Source organism: Falco punctatus (genome assembly GCF_963210335.1).
Source record: "Falco punctatus genome assembly, chromosome: 4".
Taxonomy (NCBI): Eukaryota; Metazoa; Chordata; class Aves; order Falconiformes; family Falconidae; genus Falco; species Falco punctatus.
In genome coordinates, this window is record NC_137583.1 from 78,804,839 (window position 1) to 78,825,411 (window position 20,573).

Consider the following 20,573-nt stretch of genomic DNA (forward strand, 5'->3'; position numbering starts at 1 on the left):
ACAATATAATTCTATCTACGTTTCTGCACAATTGCATCATCCTCCCCCCTTCTCACCCCAAAGTGAGCCCAAATGAGCCCACTAGTGAGAACTGAAGAGTTTTCAAAGTAGAGTATATGGAAAATTACCATGAGATGTATGTATTAAAAATGATAAAAAATGGCTTCAGAAATCACAGTAGTTTGGTCTTCACTTCTTTCTAAATAAGAATAATAAATTGTAAAATATGCAAGGCTGGATCACATTAGAGAATTCTCATAAATTATATAGTACATAGTTGGACATTAAACTGTTAATACAGGAAAGCTTCAGAGCATGGGTTTCCAGTTTCCACTTTATGAATTTTTGTCAGCACAGCTTCCTGTGGTCAGATGACGTATCCTGTCACTGCCAGGCTTTTTTCCCCCCAAATAATTGAATTTTAATGACACACAGAAACTCACACGCTGGTGTTTGGTTGAAATGCAGTGCTAGAGACCATTCCAATTTTTTGCTCCTGATTGCACCTTTGTGATTTCTTACTATATTAATTCCTGTAAACACGTCCGAGTTTCTCACCGAAGACTTAGCAACATGAGCCTTAATTAAACACATTAGTAGTCACGGAACAATTAAAGTCAGTCCTCATCAGAAAGAATTGGTCTGCAGGGAAGAGGAGACATACAGTCAGCGTACTGTGTGCTAGCACTTTATTTACAGAGGCCGCGCTGAGAACCCAAAATCAAATCAGTAACAGTTTGCCTAAAGAAGGAACTATCATGCCTCATGGATTGAGACACTAAAGTCTTCTTCTTGCCTATTATTCTTAATACACAGCCACTGTCATGGAACTTAATCAGAATTCATGAAGCTGCTAAAGCCAAGAAAGATTATTGATCTTATTAAAGATGTAACAGCACCAGACTGAGAAGAAGGGGCCTCCGGGGGCAGCCACAGCGGCCGTACCTCACTCCATGCCTAGCTGGCAGCTTCACCGCCGTGAGGAACCAGAGGCGTTTTTCTTCCACAGATCAGGAGCTTGAAAGCCTGGGCACAAATGCCCCGCGTTGAGCATCCGCATCTCTTTACCTATAGATTCGAAGTACGCCTTCCTAGTCATCATCAACAACATTTTAATTAACTTCGAAGACTTGATTCCTTCCTCAGTTAATCCTATCTAATGGTACTGAAAACAGAGGAGTGGCATAGGTGTAGCTGGATGGGAATTTAAAACTTGTCGTAGATTCCAAGGATATTACAGATGGCCTCATTTGACTGACACGGCTGGTACTAACACAGAAATCATCTACGTGTTCTTCTCTATCCTAGGGTGGTTTTTTTGCCATACTATTTTTAGAGTGCAAATTAATTGCTATATCTGTAGAAACTGTGGAGTGGTAACAGTGGGACTAGAGCTGTAAAAATTATTTTTTTGGATCAATTGCCAAACTGAAAAATTAAATAAAATTTGTGTAGACTGACCCAAAATAATTTTTTTCATTTTTTCATGACGAAAAGAAAAACCTGAAGAAGCCTAATTTGAGTAAGTTGTTCCTTTTGACAGGAAATGAGCTAGTTTATTTAGACGTAACTAGAACAAAAGGATTCAAAGCGCTCAGTTCATGGAAATTTGTGGGAGTCAGGGGTTCCCCCTGCTGAACAGCTGCGTGGTCATGCTGCTTCACTCACTGAGATGCGAGAACCTGGGTTAAATTTTGAGGGAGCCTCCAGCCTCAGGAGCAGGGCATTCAGAGCTGAACACTCCTCAGTCGCTGCTGCTGCAACTCTTCCATCCTACCTCTACATGAAAAACTTGATAAATACTAGGTCAGTTGGAGCGCATCCCTGTAAACCAATCCCACCCCATCCCTCCCACAAACTCCTTACTTCTGACCCTCCCATTTTTTTTTCCTCTGCCAAGGGATGCAAAGAAGGATGGCAGCGAAGGGAGACAGTGCCTCTTGCCTCCCTTCCCCAGCCATGGAAGACAGAAGAGCCTGCAGCTGGACACCTTCAGGGCAACGACCTTGAGCTCCCCCTGCCCTTCCCCCTGCCCTGCTTGTAGAGGTGCTGCTCCACCCTGGATGTTTCATTACGTACACAAAATACACCAGTATCAGAAGGAAGACTGAGGACCCCACCCAAGAAAAGCTAATAACATGGCAATTAGGGGACTGAGTTAGGTAGGAATTAGAAATCTAAATTCAAATAATCTCATGAAGAGGAAGGTTTTGGCAATACAGCTCCCATATTCTGCATTATTCAAGTGCTAGGAATTGCATCAAAAGGAGGTGTGAGCTTTTCCTATTCCTCCTCCAGCTTTATTTATCTAGGGAAAAGAGCCAGCTGAAACTATTTGGCAATTCTGATCCAGGTTTAAGTGGGGGGAAACTAAAACCAGTACTTTTGGTAATTACTGTAGTCATCTAGAACATTCACCCAACTGAACACCACAGTGGTATTCTTACAGCACACCTGTGCAGGCAGGATTGTCAAGTTAAACTAGAATTCCTTTTATCTCTGCACAGCAGGTGAAAATTAAAACTTAAAACCAGAAAGGAGTAACACAGATCTCCTGGCCAGCAGCCACTCTCTTGATAACAGGTGACATGCAGCTGCTCTTATTGGGGTAAAAGCTACCGCCAGAGAGGTAGGAAAGAATTTTTGGGTTCATTCCTATTGCAAAAGGTGGCAGATCGGTGCTGCTTTGGCTGGGTGAGCCGTGCTGCTGGGAGGGATCCTTTCTGGCTCCCTGCTCTTTCCACAAATGGTCCTTTCTGTCGCAGTGCACCTGTGTGCGCCAGCCCAAACAGTTCCTCGGTTGGTGAGGGGGGACCACATCCTCCAGTGGGAAGAGAGGGGCCCGAGCACTTTTTCCCCTTGTTTGTTCTCCAGGAGCCTGTCACTGGAATCGGGCAGTGAGCTGGGCCGTGGCTGTGCATGTGCTTACGTGCTTTGCAAGGAGCTCACGCTGTGCTTCAATTTCATGCTACTGATGTCATTCCCAGAAACCGTGGATCATGTTAGCCTTTCAGTTCTGCTGTGTTATTCAGGTATTGCCATAGTTTATTTTTTCACCTACAATGTATTTGTTCTGTATTTATAATCTATCCAACCTATCTGGAAGACTTTTAGTTGTGAAAAGGAGATACAACTTCATCAAGAAAGTGATTGGAAAAAGGCCATCTCCCTCTTAACAAGTGTTTATGGAGTATGCCCCATACTTTTTTTTCCCCCCCCATTGCAAAGATGAATTTTGTTTTGACTTTCCTACATGAGAAAAGCAAGCTTTTGCCTCTTACAACAGTCCTTTGAAATCAACCTTGATAGTTTCCCTGGAGTGAAGACTTATCTCAGCTTGCAGCTGTGGATCCAAGTCTGTCAACCCACATATGCCATGTATGTTTTAAGCAAATAATTTAATGCATAATGTCATTTACCTTCCATGTCTATTTGAACAGTTAAAAAAATAAAATTCTGTGGTATTATGTATTCACTGGGCTGATAAAACAATTTGCAGCATGGAATCTACTATATAAACAGTCAATACTTGACATGAAAACAAAAGAGGCTGCTCAAATGCAAGCTATCCTTTTGCAGTTTTTTGTGTGTCATGTACCCCTTCAAAATATTAAACATGAATAGAATTAAAAGTAGTTGTAAAGTGTTTTATTTCAAGACTGGAGCATCATTCCAAGACAGGTAGTACATGAGTGAGGCCAGGCAGGTGGACCTCTGAAGGGTTTTTTCGTAGGCAAGAAAGAGACCATGAAGAAGCTCTTTCTGATCTTCTGGATGTGATTGTAAAAAGACCAGCAAGGAGAGAGACGGCTTACTCTGAGGTGCAGCGGATGCTCTGTTTCCATTGATAATCCATGCAAGTGCACTGTGTGTAGAGCAGTAGCAGTCTCACACAAGAAATGGAAGATGATCTCAACATAAGCCGAGACAGAAAATATCCATTCAGGGAACAACAAAAAAAAAAAGACTACAGGACAACTACATAGTACATAATACCAGCAATAAGGATTCTTACAAATAAACACTTCAAAAGGGCAGAATTACCTTAGGTAGGAGTTCTTTGCCTTTCCAGAGTGAATGTACTGTAACCAGTACCAAATACATGTTCTGAGAAATCATAAATAATTAGAAACATCTAGGATTGATTTGGTAAAGCATCTTATAGGAAATCCATTGACGTGTTTTATTGGTGCAAACAGCTACACATTTTCTCTGTGTATATCATACACTCAGTATCTCAGGAGAAAGATAAGGTATGCGGATATAAAACTTAACTGGTAACTCTGACTCTTATCATCCAATTAATTTCTTGTAGAAGTTTCTTCCTTAAATAAGCCATGGACTATATCAGATCACCCTTATTATGTTGTTTTTCTATTGATGTACCATTACTGTTTAGAGATAGAATAACAGGAGATTGAAATCAAGGTTTCTCTTTCCAAACTGCTGATACATAACAGAATTTGGCACACCAACTAACTTCCTTGGTTTTCTTAAAACTCTGTCACGTAATTACAATAAGCACTTCCTTTTCTCTCTGAATCTCTATGAAATCATAATAATGTCCTTTTATAATCAGTGTTTTTCTCCTAAAGATTCAGCTTTCCTTGTTCTTCAGAATCCTTTTAATTAAAGCATGCCCATAAAAGCTGGAATGTTGGAGGACGATGTTTTTGGAGCTGCTGCTGTGTACTTACGCGGATGCTGCACATCTTGAAAGAAAATCGTGGTTTCAAGACAAACCTAAAGGTCTTATGACAGCTTGTGCTGTACTTTTAATTTATGCTATTTTTTGAACATGTTAAATTTTAGTTTATACGTAGGCTCAGCCCAGTACTTTTCTACCAAGTGTTTAAGGCTGCTGTGGGGAGTGATGCACTACAAGCTATAATTTAGTGGCAGGTGGGAACTGCCTGAAATACATGTAACTTCATAAGTTATTCCTAAAGTGCTATTATTACCTGAACTCTCTCTAGTTTCAGCACTCAATATCCTTTCCTTCCCTCTGCACTGGGGTAGAAAGGCAGTGGGAGGGAAGCAAAGTTATATTTTATTTCTGTGGCTGTGGAGCTGTTATCACTGCTCGTGGCTCCTAAGAGCCCATGCTAGCTCAGGGTACAGCTAGGCTGCCAAGGGCTGTGCTAGCTCTGGGCAAAGCTGGCATTTCCCAAGCACTAAGATATCCTCAGAAAGATGGTGCTGGACTACAGGCACACTTAATAAAGCCGATACACAAATACGAAAGGCCTGCCTGCCTATTACAAACATTTAAAAGTGAGAGGCGTGTATTAGTACAGCGCTCAGATGTCACAGTGATGTCCGTTCTATGCACCCCAATGCCTGAATCAAAGGATCCAAGTGATCACACCAGTGTATGTATTACCATTTCTAAATACATTACTTAAAACACTATTGCAAAAGCTAAACCAATGGGATCTTTGTTCTCACAAACTTTATAGTTGTTCTTTACATAGTGACTTGTACAGCTATTCAAGTTCTCGAGTGTTTCTATGAAGCTAATACCAATTAAAATTCTTCACTTGCATATAATAAAGTGGGATACTTTTAGTGTTATTTAGCATAGCTAACTTGTGTATATGGAAAATAGCAATAAAGTACTGAAATTTAAATGTAATAAAATGTTCAACGGAAAATTGTAAATGAGAACTCTTTTTTGGAAAGTCTGCCACTTGAAAGAAGCAAAGCTATTTTACTTGGAAGCTTAAACCTCCGCTGGATAGAATATTCCAGCTTTTTGGACTATTGGATGGACAAGCTGAGCTTCTAAATCTTTTCTACCCCCATGTGTCTGATCCCTGTCACTGCTAAAATTAAGCAGCAAAAAGCTTTTTTTTATAGGTATGTAAGAATAATAAGCGGATACATGAAATGATGTTCACACAGCAGTCACGGGCGATTTATCACAGGGCTATTGAGGAAGCAGAGGAATGCCGGGGAGCTGGCAAAACACTAATAGCAGAAGTGGGGTTCCACTTGCATAAACCATAGGAATAGGACTTCTAATTTTTTTTTAAAAATCTCTTTATATTAACTCAAATGTTAATATACAATAGAAAGTAACATTTTTTGAAAATGTCATCTTGTTTTGATCTACAGACACACATTTCCTGAGTGGCAGAAGACAAAAATCAGCACGCTTATAATTCCTTGGAAAATAATCAGCTCCCAAACAAATTCATGATATTTAAACTTTTTGTCTCCGTCCAAGGATTTTAGTATTATTTACAGTTCAGACATGAGATTGGGAAAAGTTTTTTACTTTTTACATATTTGTCAAATTGAATCAAATTGAGTAACGACTTCTCAATGTTTATAATCTAAAAATACATTTGTTTTGTAAAAGACATTTAATTTAAATAATGCTCACCTAAAATCAATTTCACACACCTCTGCCATCTTCTTATCCATGTTATCAGTTCTTTCTTTTTCAATAGAAGATCTAATCAACAAGTCCATATTCTTTCTCCTTCCATCCATTCTCCCGCTTTCCCCTCTCTCTCCGAATCCCTTATCCTGGCAATTCTTATCAGATTTTCATTTTACCCCTCCTCCTTTACCAGTAATCCTGTAATTTTCTATTTGTGGTTTTTTCCTTGTTCTTTGTTTTTCTTAACTCTTCATGGCTATCCCAACATACATATAAGGATGTCTGTCTCATCTGCATTTTTTTAAATCCTACATTTGACCTAGTCTTGTTCTCGTATTTCTGCTGAGTTTTCCTCTTGTCCGTAACTTCTCAACTAAAATAATGCATTGCCTGAAACAATTACCTGGATGGCTTTCTGCCAACTTTACCTTTTCTCCAGTTGTCTTTAATTTTGGCTGTGTATGCTCCACTCAGCTCTTCTGAGGTCACTATTAATGATGTGACCGAATTTCAGGACTCCTTCCACCTCCACAGCCTGTGACACTATTGATCATGCTGTGACTCTGAAATCTTGTCCTCTCTTGACTCAGGGTCTTTTCTTGTTTTCTTTTCCAACTAATTGCCAACTCCTCAACCTTTCTTTCAGCCGTGGGAGATTTCCATCGTAGCTTTCTTTTTCAACAGATATCTCACCAGGCTCTATTTTTACCTCTTATTATTCTGCTCGTGTGTTTTCTTAGGTGACTTCTTGTGATTGCATCAGTGCAACTGTCATTTCTACAATGCAAGTTCTCCACTTTTCATTACGCATACCTGGTTTCCCCTTGAGCCTAAAACATTGAAGTCAAGATGACCTTCCTGAATCATTTTGATGATTTTATCAGCTTGTCTTTGTATCCTTTCCTGGCATTCCCCTTTACTGTCATTTTGAATACAAGTTAAGGGCATCCACTGGACACTCATCTATAATCTTTTCTCGTATCTTACTGTGCGGTTCATTGTTCCAAGCTGAAGATGCCATTTCCAGTTGCCCATACATCTTTTTCTCTCAGAATTTCTTTCATTTCATGCAGCATTTTCAGTGGGGAGTGCTCTTTTTAATTTATTTGTAGATTTGTAAATATGCTGTGTCCTATGTTTCACGGTATAGATATCTAGTCTATACAAAATACATACTCTAACTTCATTCTTGCTCCCTTTTTCCTGTTTTTTCACTTCAATTTCTCTTATAAATATTACAAGCCCTTGGCTTTAAGAACTGCCTTTTTGGGTGTGCACAGTAAGCAGTACAATATCCCATGACACAACAAATAATACTAATTTATATTTTTTAGCTCTACTTAAATGACACTGATGAGATTTCCAAAAACACTTACTCTCCCCAGACACCTGTAGCACCATATACACAACAATACAACTCAGCGCTAAATAATGTGATGGCAAAAAAGTAAAGTTCAAAGAAGTCAGATGGTTTTGAGGCATTAATACTGTGGCATGTCAGCCCATTTCATTGTATTAAAATAATGTTAAAATATAGTTTGAAAACCAAACTTATGCAGTATTACACTTCAGTCCAATCAAAATATTTTCAATAATCCGGATTTCATGCCTGTTTTTAGGATAGTGAGGCAGATAGAGTTTTTCCACTGTATATTAGGGGAGGAAAAGGGGATGGACAAATACTTATGTTCCATGTACATACAATGCCAGACATAATAGGATCACAGTTAACCACTAGGTCACCCAGGTGCTATGACAGTAAACGGGAAAAACAGTTGAATTGAAGTTGGTTAGGGAATATTTAAATTTAATTTCTTAAAGGCATGAGAATCCCAGGCCATTTCAGATCAGCATATTCTAATTTTATATAAAACCAAAAAAACCCCAAAACACAAAACTCAAGCCCCCTGGATTGCATAACTTACAAATCACTTCAAGGGAGTTCAGTGTGAAAGGTGATGTGAAAGTGCAAGCTGTTAAACGCTGTCGCAGCTGACTGAGCATTTTGTTTATTCTCTAACCAGACTCTGCTTCAGGACTCTGCACCACAGCTAATTAACCATAATGCTTTATAATTGTATAAACAGAATATATAATAGATCTGTATGATATATAATTAATTCTGCCCTTAAGGAAAGCTTTTGTAAGTGAAACCATGTGCTGTTTGAGAACTGCCTCTTTATGTTCTCCCTTACAAGGCAGGTATACTTCCCTGCCAGCAGAGCTCAGGGAACATTCTAGAAAATAATGTTCGTTAACGCCAGCCAGGTGTTTTCTTGCAGGACTGACTACTGGGCGCCTCATCTCCAAAACAGAGGTGGTTGCAGATGCCTCTGCTCCTTCCTTTATGCAGCCTGCAGTGAGGAAAGGGGTTTCAGTACAGAAATTTGTCTGGTTCAAAAAGATCAAGCTCACTTGCTGTTGTCATGCAGCAGTCACTTGTTTCACCTTGAGTTTTATTGGCCTTACTTTTCTATGTTTTTTTGTGTATTAAATTCCAGGCTTGATTTCGTCATTGCTACTGGACCTGCAAGACCAGAACAGAACCCCAAACACACATAAATATTTCGTTCCTGGATTATGACCCATAAATAAGCACAGCCCAATGTGGTTAGAGAATGATCATTCCCCCATCTGGTGTTTGATGTGCTTGTCATTCCCTTGCAAAAAAAAAAAAAAAAAAAAAAAAAAAGACACACAGGAGTTTGGGAGACCTGGGGGATCAGACACCTGATTTCATTAGATGAGGACCTGCTTCCTTGACGTGGCAGAACAGGCAACATCCCTCTTCAAGAGCTGTTCAATCAAAGGCGTGGAAGTGCCATAATTCCCCTTACATGGGGGCTGGAGCTTCGTGTGTCCCTAGCTGTGGCTGGTAGAGAAGTCGTGAAACGCCAGGCTTAGCAGAGCTGATTCACTCTGGTGAAAGACTCCACTAGGCTGTTTTCAAAGAAAACCTATCATTGTAAGATGCTAATCAGAGCCAGCAGCCATCCAAGCACCCCAAGGTAGGAAACTCCCATCTACCTGGTACACTGCTCATGGTCTAGCTGGAGATCCATTTCCCAGGACCACGGTACCTTGAGGCATTGGTTCACACTCTGGACATCTTAAATGTACATGATACAAGAAGTTAATATGAAGATAAGTTGTTTGCTGAAAGAAAGGAAGAAAAAAGAAAGAAAAAAAGAGAAAGAGTGAGCAAAGAGCAGAAGTGTCCTTGATCTAGCCACCACTCAGCTGAACAGGAGGCACAGGTTCACATTACCTTCCTCTGGAATGATAATCACACCCTTCCTCAAGCCTGACACACCACTGGGAGGATTATCTTTGCATGGCAGCCTAGATCCTTCTGACTGATAAAGTTGCTGTATCTGAGAAGTATTTGGCAGAACTGTCGCCATATACACAAACAGAGGCTTGGTATGGGGAGTAGTCTGTATCGGCTTTTGTGCCCTCCAGATCAACTCTCCAGATCATCTTCATAACTTGTAGAACAAACCACACGATTTCCTTGAGGAGCTTTGAGGTGGTTTTATTAATGGGTTTCCAAACCTCTTGAGGTAACATTTCTAAAATAACAAGTTTTTTCTGCCTCTATTGTTTTCCCACCCACATCCACTTCTGAATTCAGAGCTGTCTTCCATCCCCTTGTGAGATAAGAAGTCACAAAAATTGTTTTCCCTCTTCTTTCCAACATTAAGAGATGCATCTTCTTCTATCCTTGCATGATTAACTGCACTTCTTACTCCCCTTCTCTATACTTCTTATGATGAGTTATCTCACATATCCTTTTTCCAAATACATTTACTGTTTAACGTTCCTTCTCACTTAACAGAGATACACCCTGCTGGAAGAGCCAAAGCCATAACTCTGTACTATAGGAGAAGGTCTTTCCCTTGAGACGTTTTATCCTGGGCTTGTAACAACTGAACAATTACATTAGAGTTGGTTTCTGTATGGTGACACTGATTTCAGCTGTTTATTTGAATGTAGTAATTCCATCTCCACCAGTAGTGGTTACATTATATGCCAAGCGTCAGGAAAATTACATGTGCCTACATCTGCCTGGCTGGCCAGTCAAAGATGGCACATGAGAAGCTTGGAAAGAATTTCTTCAAGTAATGTGTGGGCTTTTTGTCCTTTAAGACTATGAAGAATCTGAAGAAATTATCCAAAAGATGTATTTCATTGGAACTGCTCTGATGTCTTAGAGAAAGAACTCTCTTTATGGGCGAACAACACATATAGATAGATTTGCCAAATAATGCTTTTCTTTCCAAGGACCCATAAATCTCAGATTACTCTTGAGAACAATAAATATTGCAATAATGCTGCTCTTGATTACAGGCAAGAATAAAACTGCTCTGACTGGTAGTGATTCCATAATTATGTTTGATTACAGACATGCTCCTACTGTACCGATGCAAAGGGGTTATTTGTTGCCTTCTATCAGTCTTCTGGATTTCACTGGAGACCAAGAGCACACCATGCCAGCACACAGAGCTTACTCAGCTGCCTTCCTTAGAGCTTTGTCACTAAAGCGTAACATTTAACAGCAGGAGCTGTGAAAGTCATGCGTGCAAAACTTTTTATGGAACTGTAATTAAAACACTATGTCAGTACATCAGTGATGGCCAGTTTCTAAGAGGATCCTGAATTTCAGCAACTCGTGAAGGCTCAATCTTGCCAATAAAGTTTTACTTCATGGTGCAGGGGCTAAAGTTACTCATGCATTTACTATGCTACAGTTACAGCAAGAACCAAAATAATAATGAGAAAAAACGACAAACTATATCCATAATATTGTCCATGCTTTCTACTACTGCAGAACTTAAAAAAAAAGAAAAGCTCCATTAAGCTGAGTAGCCCTCCCTCTGTCAATGAACAACAAAAAAAATCATGCCTTACAATTTATTCTCCAGTGCTTTGTTTATTCGGTATTAAATGACTCATGGAATAAGGTTTCCACCTCTCCCTGTGGGAAATTATCCCAGCTGCTGAGACCTACCAGCAGTTCCCTTTCCTTTGTCTCTCTTTTAATGATGCCTAAGTTTTGCATTCTATTTTAATTTGGGATGTAAAAGCTACAAAGGAATTTCACATCCCCAAACCTGCTTTTAAATGCAATTAAGGCCCTAACATGAACCCACAAACCCACGGAAACATACAGTTAAACCAGAAATGCATCATGCATTTCACTTTAATACCATGCCACCTCAATGGTACACTTTTAAGCTAACTGCATACTTCCTCATTTTTACAGGTTTGTCCCTTAGTGTTATGTAAATGCACTTTTATTGTATGTAAATTAGCATCAGGTGAATTGTTAAAGCCTGTTTTATAGCTGTCACACCAAGAAACCACATTTACAAGTAAGTATCTGTTCTACAGGCAAATATATTACTTGCCTGGAAATAATAATTATTTCCAGTATTTTGTCTCAGTGCTACGACTCTGCTCTGTCCCTGTAACCTGTCATATGCACAGAAGCTCTCAAAATGGATCATCCTTATGAAAAGTATCAGTCACTTAGAAAGAAGCAAACCCTAAAATTATTTAAGCAATGTGGTGCTCTAATACATTTTTTTCTTCTTACCAGGCTGCAAAATCTATTTAACAAGAGAATATTATCCTGCTTTGAAGATGTAGAGAGAGCACGTTTACTTCCCAGTAGTGGTTGTGGAGTGCACTGTGTCACTCAACAGCATCCCTTTGGCTGGGGAAGGAACAGTGGTGACAAGCTCCAAATAAAGGTTGGTGCTGTTTGTTGTGCCTAGGAACAGAGATGGTGGTGAACAAGGCTTTATTTGTGAGAAAAAGTAAACTAGGATAAATAGAGAGAGAGAAGAAATCTAGAGGACTCTCTGAAACGGAGGCTGGATTTCCCAAACCCTCAGATTTGCCTTTTAAATCAGTATTGTCAAAATGTACCCTTATTAACACCAGCGCAAACCTGACAGCTAGGGCACTGGGGTGGTAGGGGCATTCACAATTAATGTAGTTCAAAAAGGACAACAAAAACCCCAGATACGGACCAAATCAAGAAATCTTAACAGAAAGATGTCAGGGACTCTACTATCAGGCACTTATAACTGTTGTAATGGATCATAATGGCTGCAAATCTACCTCGTTAAGGGGATGCTGTTCATTTAAAAAGTAAAATGCCATATAAATCACAGTACTATACAGCACATTCGTGCTTTCCTAATATCCTTAGCAAGGTAACTGCCCATATGAAATGGTGCCTTTCCTTTCATTTATTATATTTTGTATGATTAGCAATAAATATCACAATATAAACATTTCAAATTCTACTGGTATTTGTTTACTGTTTCTACCTTTTTTTAATTCCAGGTGCTACTGCTGTACATACTTAACATAGAGTAACTAATCTACTCTGAAAACATAATTTCTTTCTGCACAGATGGTTCTATGATGTAGCAGGAGGTTGTTTTATAAATAGGAGGAATTATTTTCATTATATCTTTGCAACATGAAGTGTGTCATTATTTAGCTATTATAATAAATATTTTACAGATAAGACAGTGGCACAAGGAATTAAGGTAAGAAATGCTAGAAGTGTCCATTACATTTGACATGTCAGGTTATCAGAACACTTACCATTTTACACTGTTTCAATCAGCTTCACTTTGGTGTACAGCAACCACACAAATTTGGCCACAAGCGTCCTCCTCATGCTAATTGCCTAGAAATAGAATAAAGAGAAAACAAACCTGCAAAAGCCCTCAGCTACTCCTGTGACAAGACTTGGTCTTGGTCCTAGCTGTGCAAATTGGATTTTTTTTCCCAGATGATGAACTGGGGAAAGGGGATGGAGGTGGAGATTGAGGCAAGTGACCAAAATTAGAACAGTAACTTAGGGCAGGGCTGCTGATTGGAGAAAACAGCTTCTCACAGGGTATGGTCTGACACGGTTGACTTGTTAGCTAAAGGAAAGCGATGAATGAAATTACCTGTACCAAAGGATAGAACGAAAAATTTCAGACTGAATGAGAAGCCTAGAAACAAGGATTGGCGAATTCAGCTGTGAGTTGAACGTTCGCCTTTATGCTAAACCAGATGCCTAAGGAATACATAATTCAAAAGTCCCAAGTGGTTGGCCTATTTTCCTGAAGAGGAGAAAAAGATGTAGCAGCAGGTCTGATTCCAAACGAGATAAAATTTTGTTATAACAAAGGTAATGGTTAATGGGCAGGTTCTGGTTCAAGTGAGTTATTCAGTATCACAATAAAGCTTCTGGCAGACAGGAAAAGAAGACAATTATCCAAAATGGTATTCAATTTTCTTAAGGGAAAATCTTACGGTTCTTATTCTGTAGTTTCCTGGCTTGTTCATTATGCAGTCCTTACAGCAACAATCTTGTGCATGAATGAGGTACAGTAAGAAGTAGCGTTTGACTAAAATGACACTAGAATACCTTTCTTGCTGAAATTCAATGTTAAACTTAATTCTGAAATTTTCCAGTTTGTGAGTATTCATAAGTACTACTCTGACCTAGTATACTTTTTGAATCCATAGGTCTAACATTTGTTTACTTAATGCCTTTCCCCCATCTCCAGGAAAACAAAGACATGAGGAAAGGAAATCTAATGCTTGACCACATGTCTGGCCCTAAATTGGATGATCAGCAATGTGAAGGTAAGTCCTCAGTAGTGGGTTTCCTTTTGTTGTCGGAAGATAACTTGAGCATGTAGAGACTTGAAACTCATCGTGAGTTGGAAGCGCTGTAAGTGGCACTGAATGGGGAGGCAGAAGTTTTGCCTGCCTTTACCTGTCCCATTTTGGCTCCTGCTCTCCTTTGTTCTCTGTGCCTGAATCCTGGCCCTCCTACCCCATTCCCAAACACTTTCCTTCTTATTAATATCTTTTTAAGTGTCTTTTCCCATTTCTCACTCCTCTGCATTTCACCCAGACCTCTCTACTCCAATCTCTTCCCTGGTGACTGCCAACAAATCCAGCAGTGGGGATGACTCTGCCTCAGCAGCCCTGGAGAATTCAAGGGCACAACTGCAAGGTAAATTCCAAAAAGCCTGTGGACTGAAAGTGCTCAGCTGATCTGCAGAGGTCATATCCGTGCCACAGAACATCTGGGAGCTGTGAGAAGATGCAGTGTGGTTGATGAAGATGATGTCCAGCTGTCAAAAAAACCTGTAGTAAAAATAATTCCATGTATTTTGTTTTTCCCATGACTGGCTTGTTCTAGCTAGAACTTTTTTTAAAGGCAAAATAGGCCAAACCCTAAACCAACACCTCCACAGCCTGAGACAGACATTTTCTAGGAAAATGTGCCACTCCTGCTTCAGCAGAGCTATTCAGTGCCCAATAGCAGCATTTCACATGGGGGCCCTAACTACAGGTGGTGCTCCCGTTCCTGCCTAGGGATGCGGCAAGTGCACAGTGGCAAGCTTAGTTTTGTTACTAGAGAGCTGTACCTTGGATTGTTTGGGGTTGCTCTAGTCTTTGGCCACAGCTCATGATTTCTAGTTGTCTCTTTCAGAATATTACAGGGATGTAAGTACTTCATCTTGTTATTTTTCTCTTCCCAAATGTAATATTCTCAATACAAATGTAATATTCTTTACAAATAAGTGAAATACAGGGTACAGGGAATGGATCCAATGATACATGAAGATGAATGCACCCTTTCTCATTACTGTTTTGTGTTAGGTGCTGTGTGAAAACCTCAGGGATGGTCACAAAGGACTTGATTCTAAGTGGAGTGGGCAAAGGGCAGCAAAGAAAACATAGAGGGAGATAAGCGAGACATAAAAATAATGAAACAACCAGGTAGATACACTGGGAGTGCAGTATTCATGGCCTTATGCCCAGGCAAGCGCTTAGAAACAAAAGACATGTCCAGATCTGAAGAGCTTTTTTCCTCTCTAAAACCCTGAAGTAGGAACAAAGTAAGCATTAGGATTGCACTGTGTATAGTGACTGCTGAAACCTTCTCTGTTTCCGTGGCTCATGATACTCAAGTAAACCTGTTTCTGCCCTCAAGAGATGAACCCATTAGCAACTGATAATAGTGGGAGAAATGTGTGTAGCTTTGCTCCACACTTGCCTGTTGTTGCCCTACTCCTTGAGTTCACTCCCTTGCTCCCACGCTCTTGCTGTGATGTATAATTTCTACTGCTTTCAGGATGTCTCTCCCAGAAGCTGCGCCTGTGTCTCGTGAAAGGATTTAAGTTTCAGAAATACTCGTTACCTCCAGTGTAAACTCCTTTAAGTACATCCCATCTGATGAGGTAGTTTCTTAAAATAGTAATGAGAAGCAAGAAATGCCTCTTATGTGGCTTTTGAAAAGTTATCTCAAGGTATTTAAGGCACACATGGGTTTTTGAAAGATATGAAGATTCTGATAGGAGCTGGTTTTGCTTCACTTTCCCTGTTGTATCCTGTGAATATTACAGAACAATGGCATTCCCTGAGGGAAGTACTCTGAAACCTGGACCAAAAACATAATGAAAAATTCAGCAGTTGGCATACCGCTTTAAAATAAAGAAGAATATTTCCTTCATCTCTTCCGAAATCAGTTTCCTGGGCACATGGCACGGTGTTGTTACACTATGTATGCTAATTCTAGTTAAGAAGGGGATGAAGACAGAAATAACTTTTGGGGAGGGAAGCCTCCCCTGTACAGCTGTCGATGTGTCTGGTAACAGTCTGACTAGAGGTGGCCCCAGTGGATCTTTTCCTCTCCGCTTGCTTTGAAGGTGATGTTCGGACTGCAAGGTTGCGGCAAGGTCCCACGCTTGTTTGGAAAGGAAGACTTGCTACTGGTATTTTACACTGCCGTGTCTTATGGTTTGGGTTTTATTGTTGTTGTTATGGGGCTTGCGGGACTTTCTTCACGTTGCACGTTTACCTTGTCTTTATGCATCTCTTCCTCCTATACAATATCCCACTTGTTTTGATGGGAAAGAATGTGGTAGAAGTACCTGCAGGCATTGTAGAATAGTGTCTGAACAGCTAAATCCAAGAGTTATACCAGTTCCTCTTTATTTTAGTCTGCTGTAAGCCTGAGCACTGTCAATAGCTGCAAAGTATCAGCTATTGCCCTAGTCAAAGATGTACCTTCTCTCGCATCAAAATCACCGAATGATTTTCGGTCTATAAGATGTTACTGTATCAGCACTGTTATCCAACAAAGTTACAGATACAAAAAAAGTGTGCTTACTGTTTAAAACACTACCGATGTTAGTGTGGGCAGACTACCTCTACAGGTGAATGCTTTCCAGCCATTTTGATCCCAGTGCAGTGAAGCAGGAAAAATAAACTAGATAGACTTCATAAACTGTGATTAAGCACGGTGCAAAAGCCTTGGGGGAATAAGTCTCTACACCACAGTTATACAAACAAATTTGGCTCATGCTAGTAGGAAAAAAGAAAGACTGGACTAGTGGAAAAATACATGATGTTTTTTCTTAAAATTAATTTACATGAGTGGCTTTGTTGACGGAGCACATGTTCATGTGGATGTAGGGCGTATTATTCCAACTCTTTCTGTAGCATAACCACAGTGACCGCAGCACACGGTGCTAGTGCAAACAAAGTCTCGTTAACAGCCCATGAACAAAAGCATTTTCCTAGAATACGCTTTCTCATTGGTACTGTTGACCGGTTCCTGGCCTACCAAGGGATAAGGCTAGGTAGGTACGGACAGCTTTGTAAGTATAGAGTGAGAGTAGTAATCAAACTGTGCTAGAAGTGTATCATATAATTAAAAAGAGTGCGTGGGACAGAGTTAATTTTGTGACCCTTTTTTCTTGATTACTGATGAACTGGAAGGCAGTGTCTTATATAGTAGATTACAGCTTGTTAAATACCACCCATTGTACTTCTATCTATGTTCTCCATCCTTTTTGTTCTCTTAAAGCCAGCACTCTGAGAGGCTGTCACACTGAGCTGGCTTCCTCCACTAAGCAAGACTCGCTGCATTTTTCCTTAACCTCCATTAGCATCCTATTTTTGTCAGATCCAACATAAACACTGCTCTCTTGATGGACTCAGCTGAATTTATCTTTCTGATCTTATAGACATTTATCTTCTTAGCTATTAAGCTACTCAACCTTTATTTTCTTTCTGTCCCATTGTCTCATGTTATCAATTCATCTACTGGGAGCTTTCTCCTAGAACAAAAAGCACTTTTCTTAATACTACTGTAAAACTTTTTATTTTCCTCTTGACATTCTCCGGGAAGGGTTTTTGGATCTACATGAGCAAAAAATTCATACAAATTCCATATACACTTCTACGAAATGCTGAGACTACACTTCACTGGAATTTGAAGAACATCTTGATCTTTTGGCAAAAAGAAAATTACTGTAAAGGCTTGACAGTCACATGGATGGATGTGAACAAAGTTCACTGCGGGTAACTCTGGCCCTGTTTCTGCACCTTCCCCGCACGGGAGCGGGGGAAGGCGGGAAGCAGCGCATCGCCTGGGATGGGGGCGACTGCGAGCCTTGGCTCAGGTACCCGCTCCCCTTCGTACCGAGTCGGTATCCTCCTGACGTCGACTTCAAACTCAAGGGCTTATCTTGGCCCCTTCGCGGGTCAGGCCGCCCGGGAGCTGCCGTTCTCCCTTTCCGCCCCCTGCCAAGCAGCCCAGCTGCCCACCCCCTTGGCCCCGCCGGCGCGGGCACCCCACCGCAGCGCCTCCCGGAGGCCGCCCGGGCGGCGGCAGCTCTGCGGGGAGAAACGGGCCGCAGCCCCGGGAGAGAAGCGCGACGGGCCCCGCGGCCCCGCCCGGCCAGGCCAGGCCGCCTCTCGGCCCCCGCAGCGGCCGCCGCAGACCGACAGCGCCGGGGCCACGTGCCGGCGCAGGCCGCGCGCCCGCCCTCCCCGCACCGACGGGCGCAGCACCGCCCCCGCGGGCAGCACGCGGGCCCAGCGCCCCGGGGCCGCCTCCCCGCCCCTGCCACATCCCACTTCCCTCAGCCCGCCTCCCCGCCGCCGGCGGGCCCGCCCCGCCGCGCCGCCCCAACCCCGCCGCGCGGCCCCGCTCTGCCATTGGTTGAGAACGGAGAGCGACGGGGCCGCTGGGCAATGGAGCCCGCGCTGGCGCGGTGGTGGCGCCCAATAGGCGCGCGTGCTTCCGCCCCTGCCTGTCGCGGCCGGGCGTCGGGGCTGCGCGTTGCCATTCGGAGGCAGGGCGGCGCGGGGAGCGGATGGTGCTGGCTGCGGCTGCCGGGCGCTGGCGGGGGCAGGAGCAGGAGCTGGCTGCGAGCGCCTCCCCCTTTCCCCATCCTACTCCCTCCGGCTGCGTGCGCCCTCGTCGCGCCCCGCCGCCGGCCGCCCCGAGCCGGCAGCGCTGTACGATGTGAGCGGCCGCGTGGCTCGGCAGCGCCCCCGTGCCCACGACGCTGGGGCGGGCAGCGATGGCCAGAGCCTGGCGTGGGAGCAGCCGCCGTCGCCGATAGGAAGCGCCGGGGGCAGCTGGGCAGGCGGCGCGGAGACTCCCTCGGGCCGTGAAGCGCTTGTCCCGCCCCGCCCCCTCCCTCCTTCCCCCCCTCCCCCCGTGGCTCGTGCATGCGGGGCGCCGGGGGCCGAGCCCGGGCCCCCCGCAGCCGCCGGAGCGAGTGACCCGCAGGGTCCTGCGCATCTCCCACCATGTCCTCCTCGTCTAGCTCCTCGCAGACCCCCCCGTCCCACCACCAGCCCACGCCGCAGAGGATGAGGCGCGGCGCCGCCGGCTCCCCGACTGCCGGCGGCGGCACGGCCGGGGGCCCCGGTAACGGCGCCGGGGGAGGTGCGGCGGGGACCAGCCGGCTGCTCCAGCCCATCCGAGCGACCGTCCCGTACCAGCTCCTGCGGGGCAACCAGCACAGCCCGACCCGGTCCCCGTCCGCCTCGGTGGGCAGCAATACGGGGCCGGGGGGCGGCGGCGGGGGTCGCGGCGGAGGCAGCCCGCCGCCGCCCAGCGCGACGCCGCCGTTGGCGGTGGGAGGCGGCGCGGCGGAGCCGGGCAGGGTGAAGGGCAGGCAGCGGCGCTCGCCGGAGAGCGGCGGCGGCAGCAGGAGGAGCAGCTCACCTGAGAGACGGAGCCCCAGCTCCCCGGTGTACAGAGGTAAAGCACCGGGACATAAGCCGGCGTCCCTCTTCCCCGGGGGTGCTGGCGGGGCTGAGGCCGCTTTGCCCCCGGGCGCCCCCGGCCTCGGCTCCGCGCCGTGTGTGGGGTTGCGCCCGGCCCGCCCCGGGGCCAGAGAGGGTGGGAGCCCGTGGGACTGCGGCCCGGCCCGGCGGGAGCCTTCAGCAGGGCGGAGGGGCGAGGGTAAGCGCTAAACCTTCTGCCAGGAGGGCTGCCGGGCGGGCGAAAGCACCTCGTCCCGCCGCCTTCCCCCGGGCACGGGGGCGAGCTCTTAAATGTCATCCACCTCCTCGGGCGAGGTGGAGATCCAGCCTGGAAAAACACCCCTGGCCTCCCCCCGCACCGGCACCGGGAGGAAGTGCCGCCCCGGCGGAGCGGCGCGGGGACGAGCCCCCCCGCCCTGGGGTGCCGCTGGCGGCCCCCCCGGCCCGGCCGGCCCCGCCGCGGAGGGCAGGCGCCGGGGCCCCGGCGGCAGCGCCCCGGCCCCTCGGCACGGGCTGGGGGAGCGGAGGTAATGGGGGGACGCATCTAAAACTAACCCGCTTCCCTGTCTACAGGTGTAATAATAATGTCGTGCGGGTGGCTAATGGGTTAAACTCGTATCTGGGGTGTCACAGCCCAGTTCTTACGAGTGTGTGAAAACCGAACCTCAGACGCGCTTCCTTTCTGCACAGCTCGGTTTCTTAAAACTTGCGTTTTTATAACGTCTTGGGTTAAAATATGTAGTGTTCTCAGGTAGAGACACCAAAATAAAAGAGAAATTCCCATATTGAGATGCTTAAAAACAAATAACAGTCTGAGTCCTTGTGATACTCAATACTGAGTCCTTGAGACTGTGTTTTAAAAAAATTAAAATCCCAACGTAGCCAAAATAGGCCTGTAAAGTTTAAAATGTAAAATTGATTCCCAGCAAGTCCAACTTAACCTGCGTCAGGTTGTCTGTTAAATTATTGAATGTGTTAAAGTGGCAGTGGCCATCTTACCTCCCCCGCTCCCTCTGCCTTCCCCCATCACTTCAGCAGCTGAATGAATCGGACTAAATGCACTTTTTATGTTATCCTGCTGCAG

General features: G+C 44.1%; 1 protein-coding gene across 4 annotated transcripts in view; it reads left to right on the forward strand.

Moving 5' to 3' along the window:
• Nucleotides 1–18,557: 18,557 nt before the first annotated feature.
• The window catches only part of GLCCI1 (glucocorticoid induced 1), a 58,226-nt gene continuing 56,210 nt past the window's right edge, over nt 18,558–20,573 (forward strand). The window contains exon 1 of one of the 4 annotated variants that reach the window (XM_080386752.1): nt 18,558–19,484. In XM_080386752.1, coding sequence (XP_080242878.1) covers nt 19,028–19,484 — 457 coding nt within the window. In that variant the 5' untranslated portion in view covers nt 18,558–19,027. The remainder of the gene's footprint in view (nt 19,485–20,573) is intronic. The other 3 variants (XM_080386753.1, XM_080386750.1, XM_080386751.1) reach the window with 3 other exon arrangements.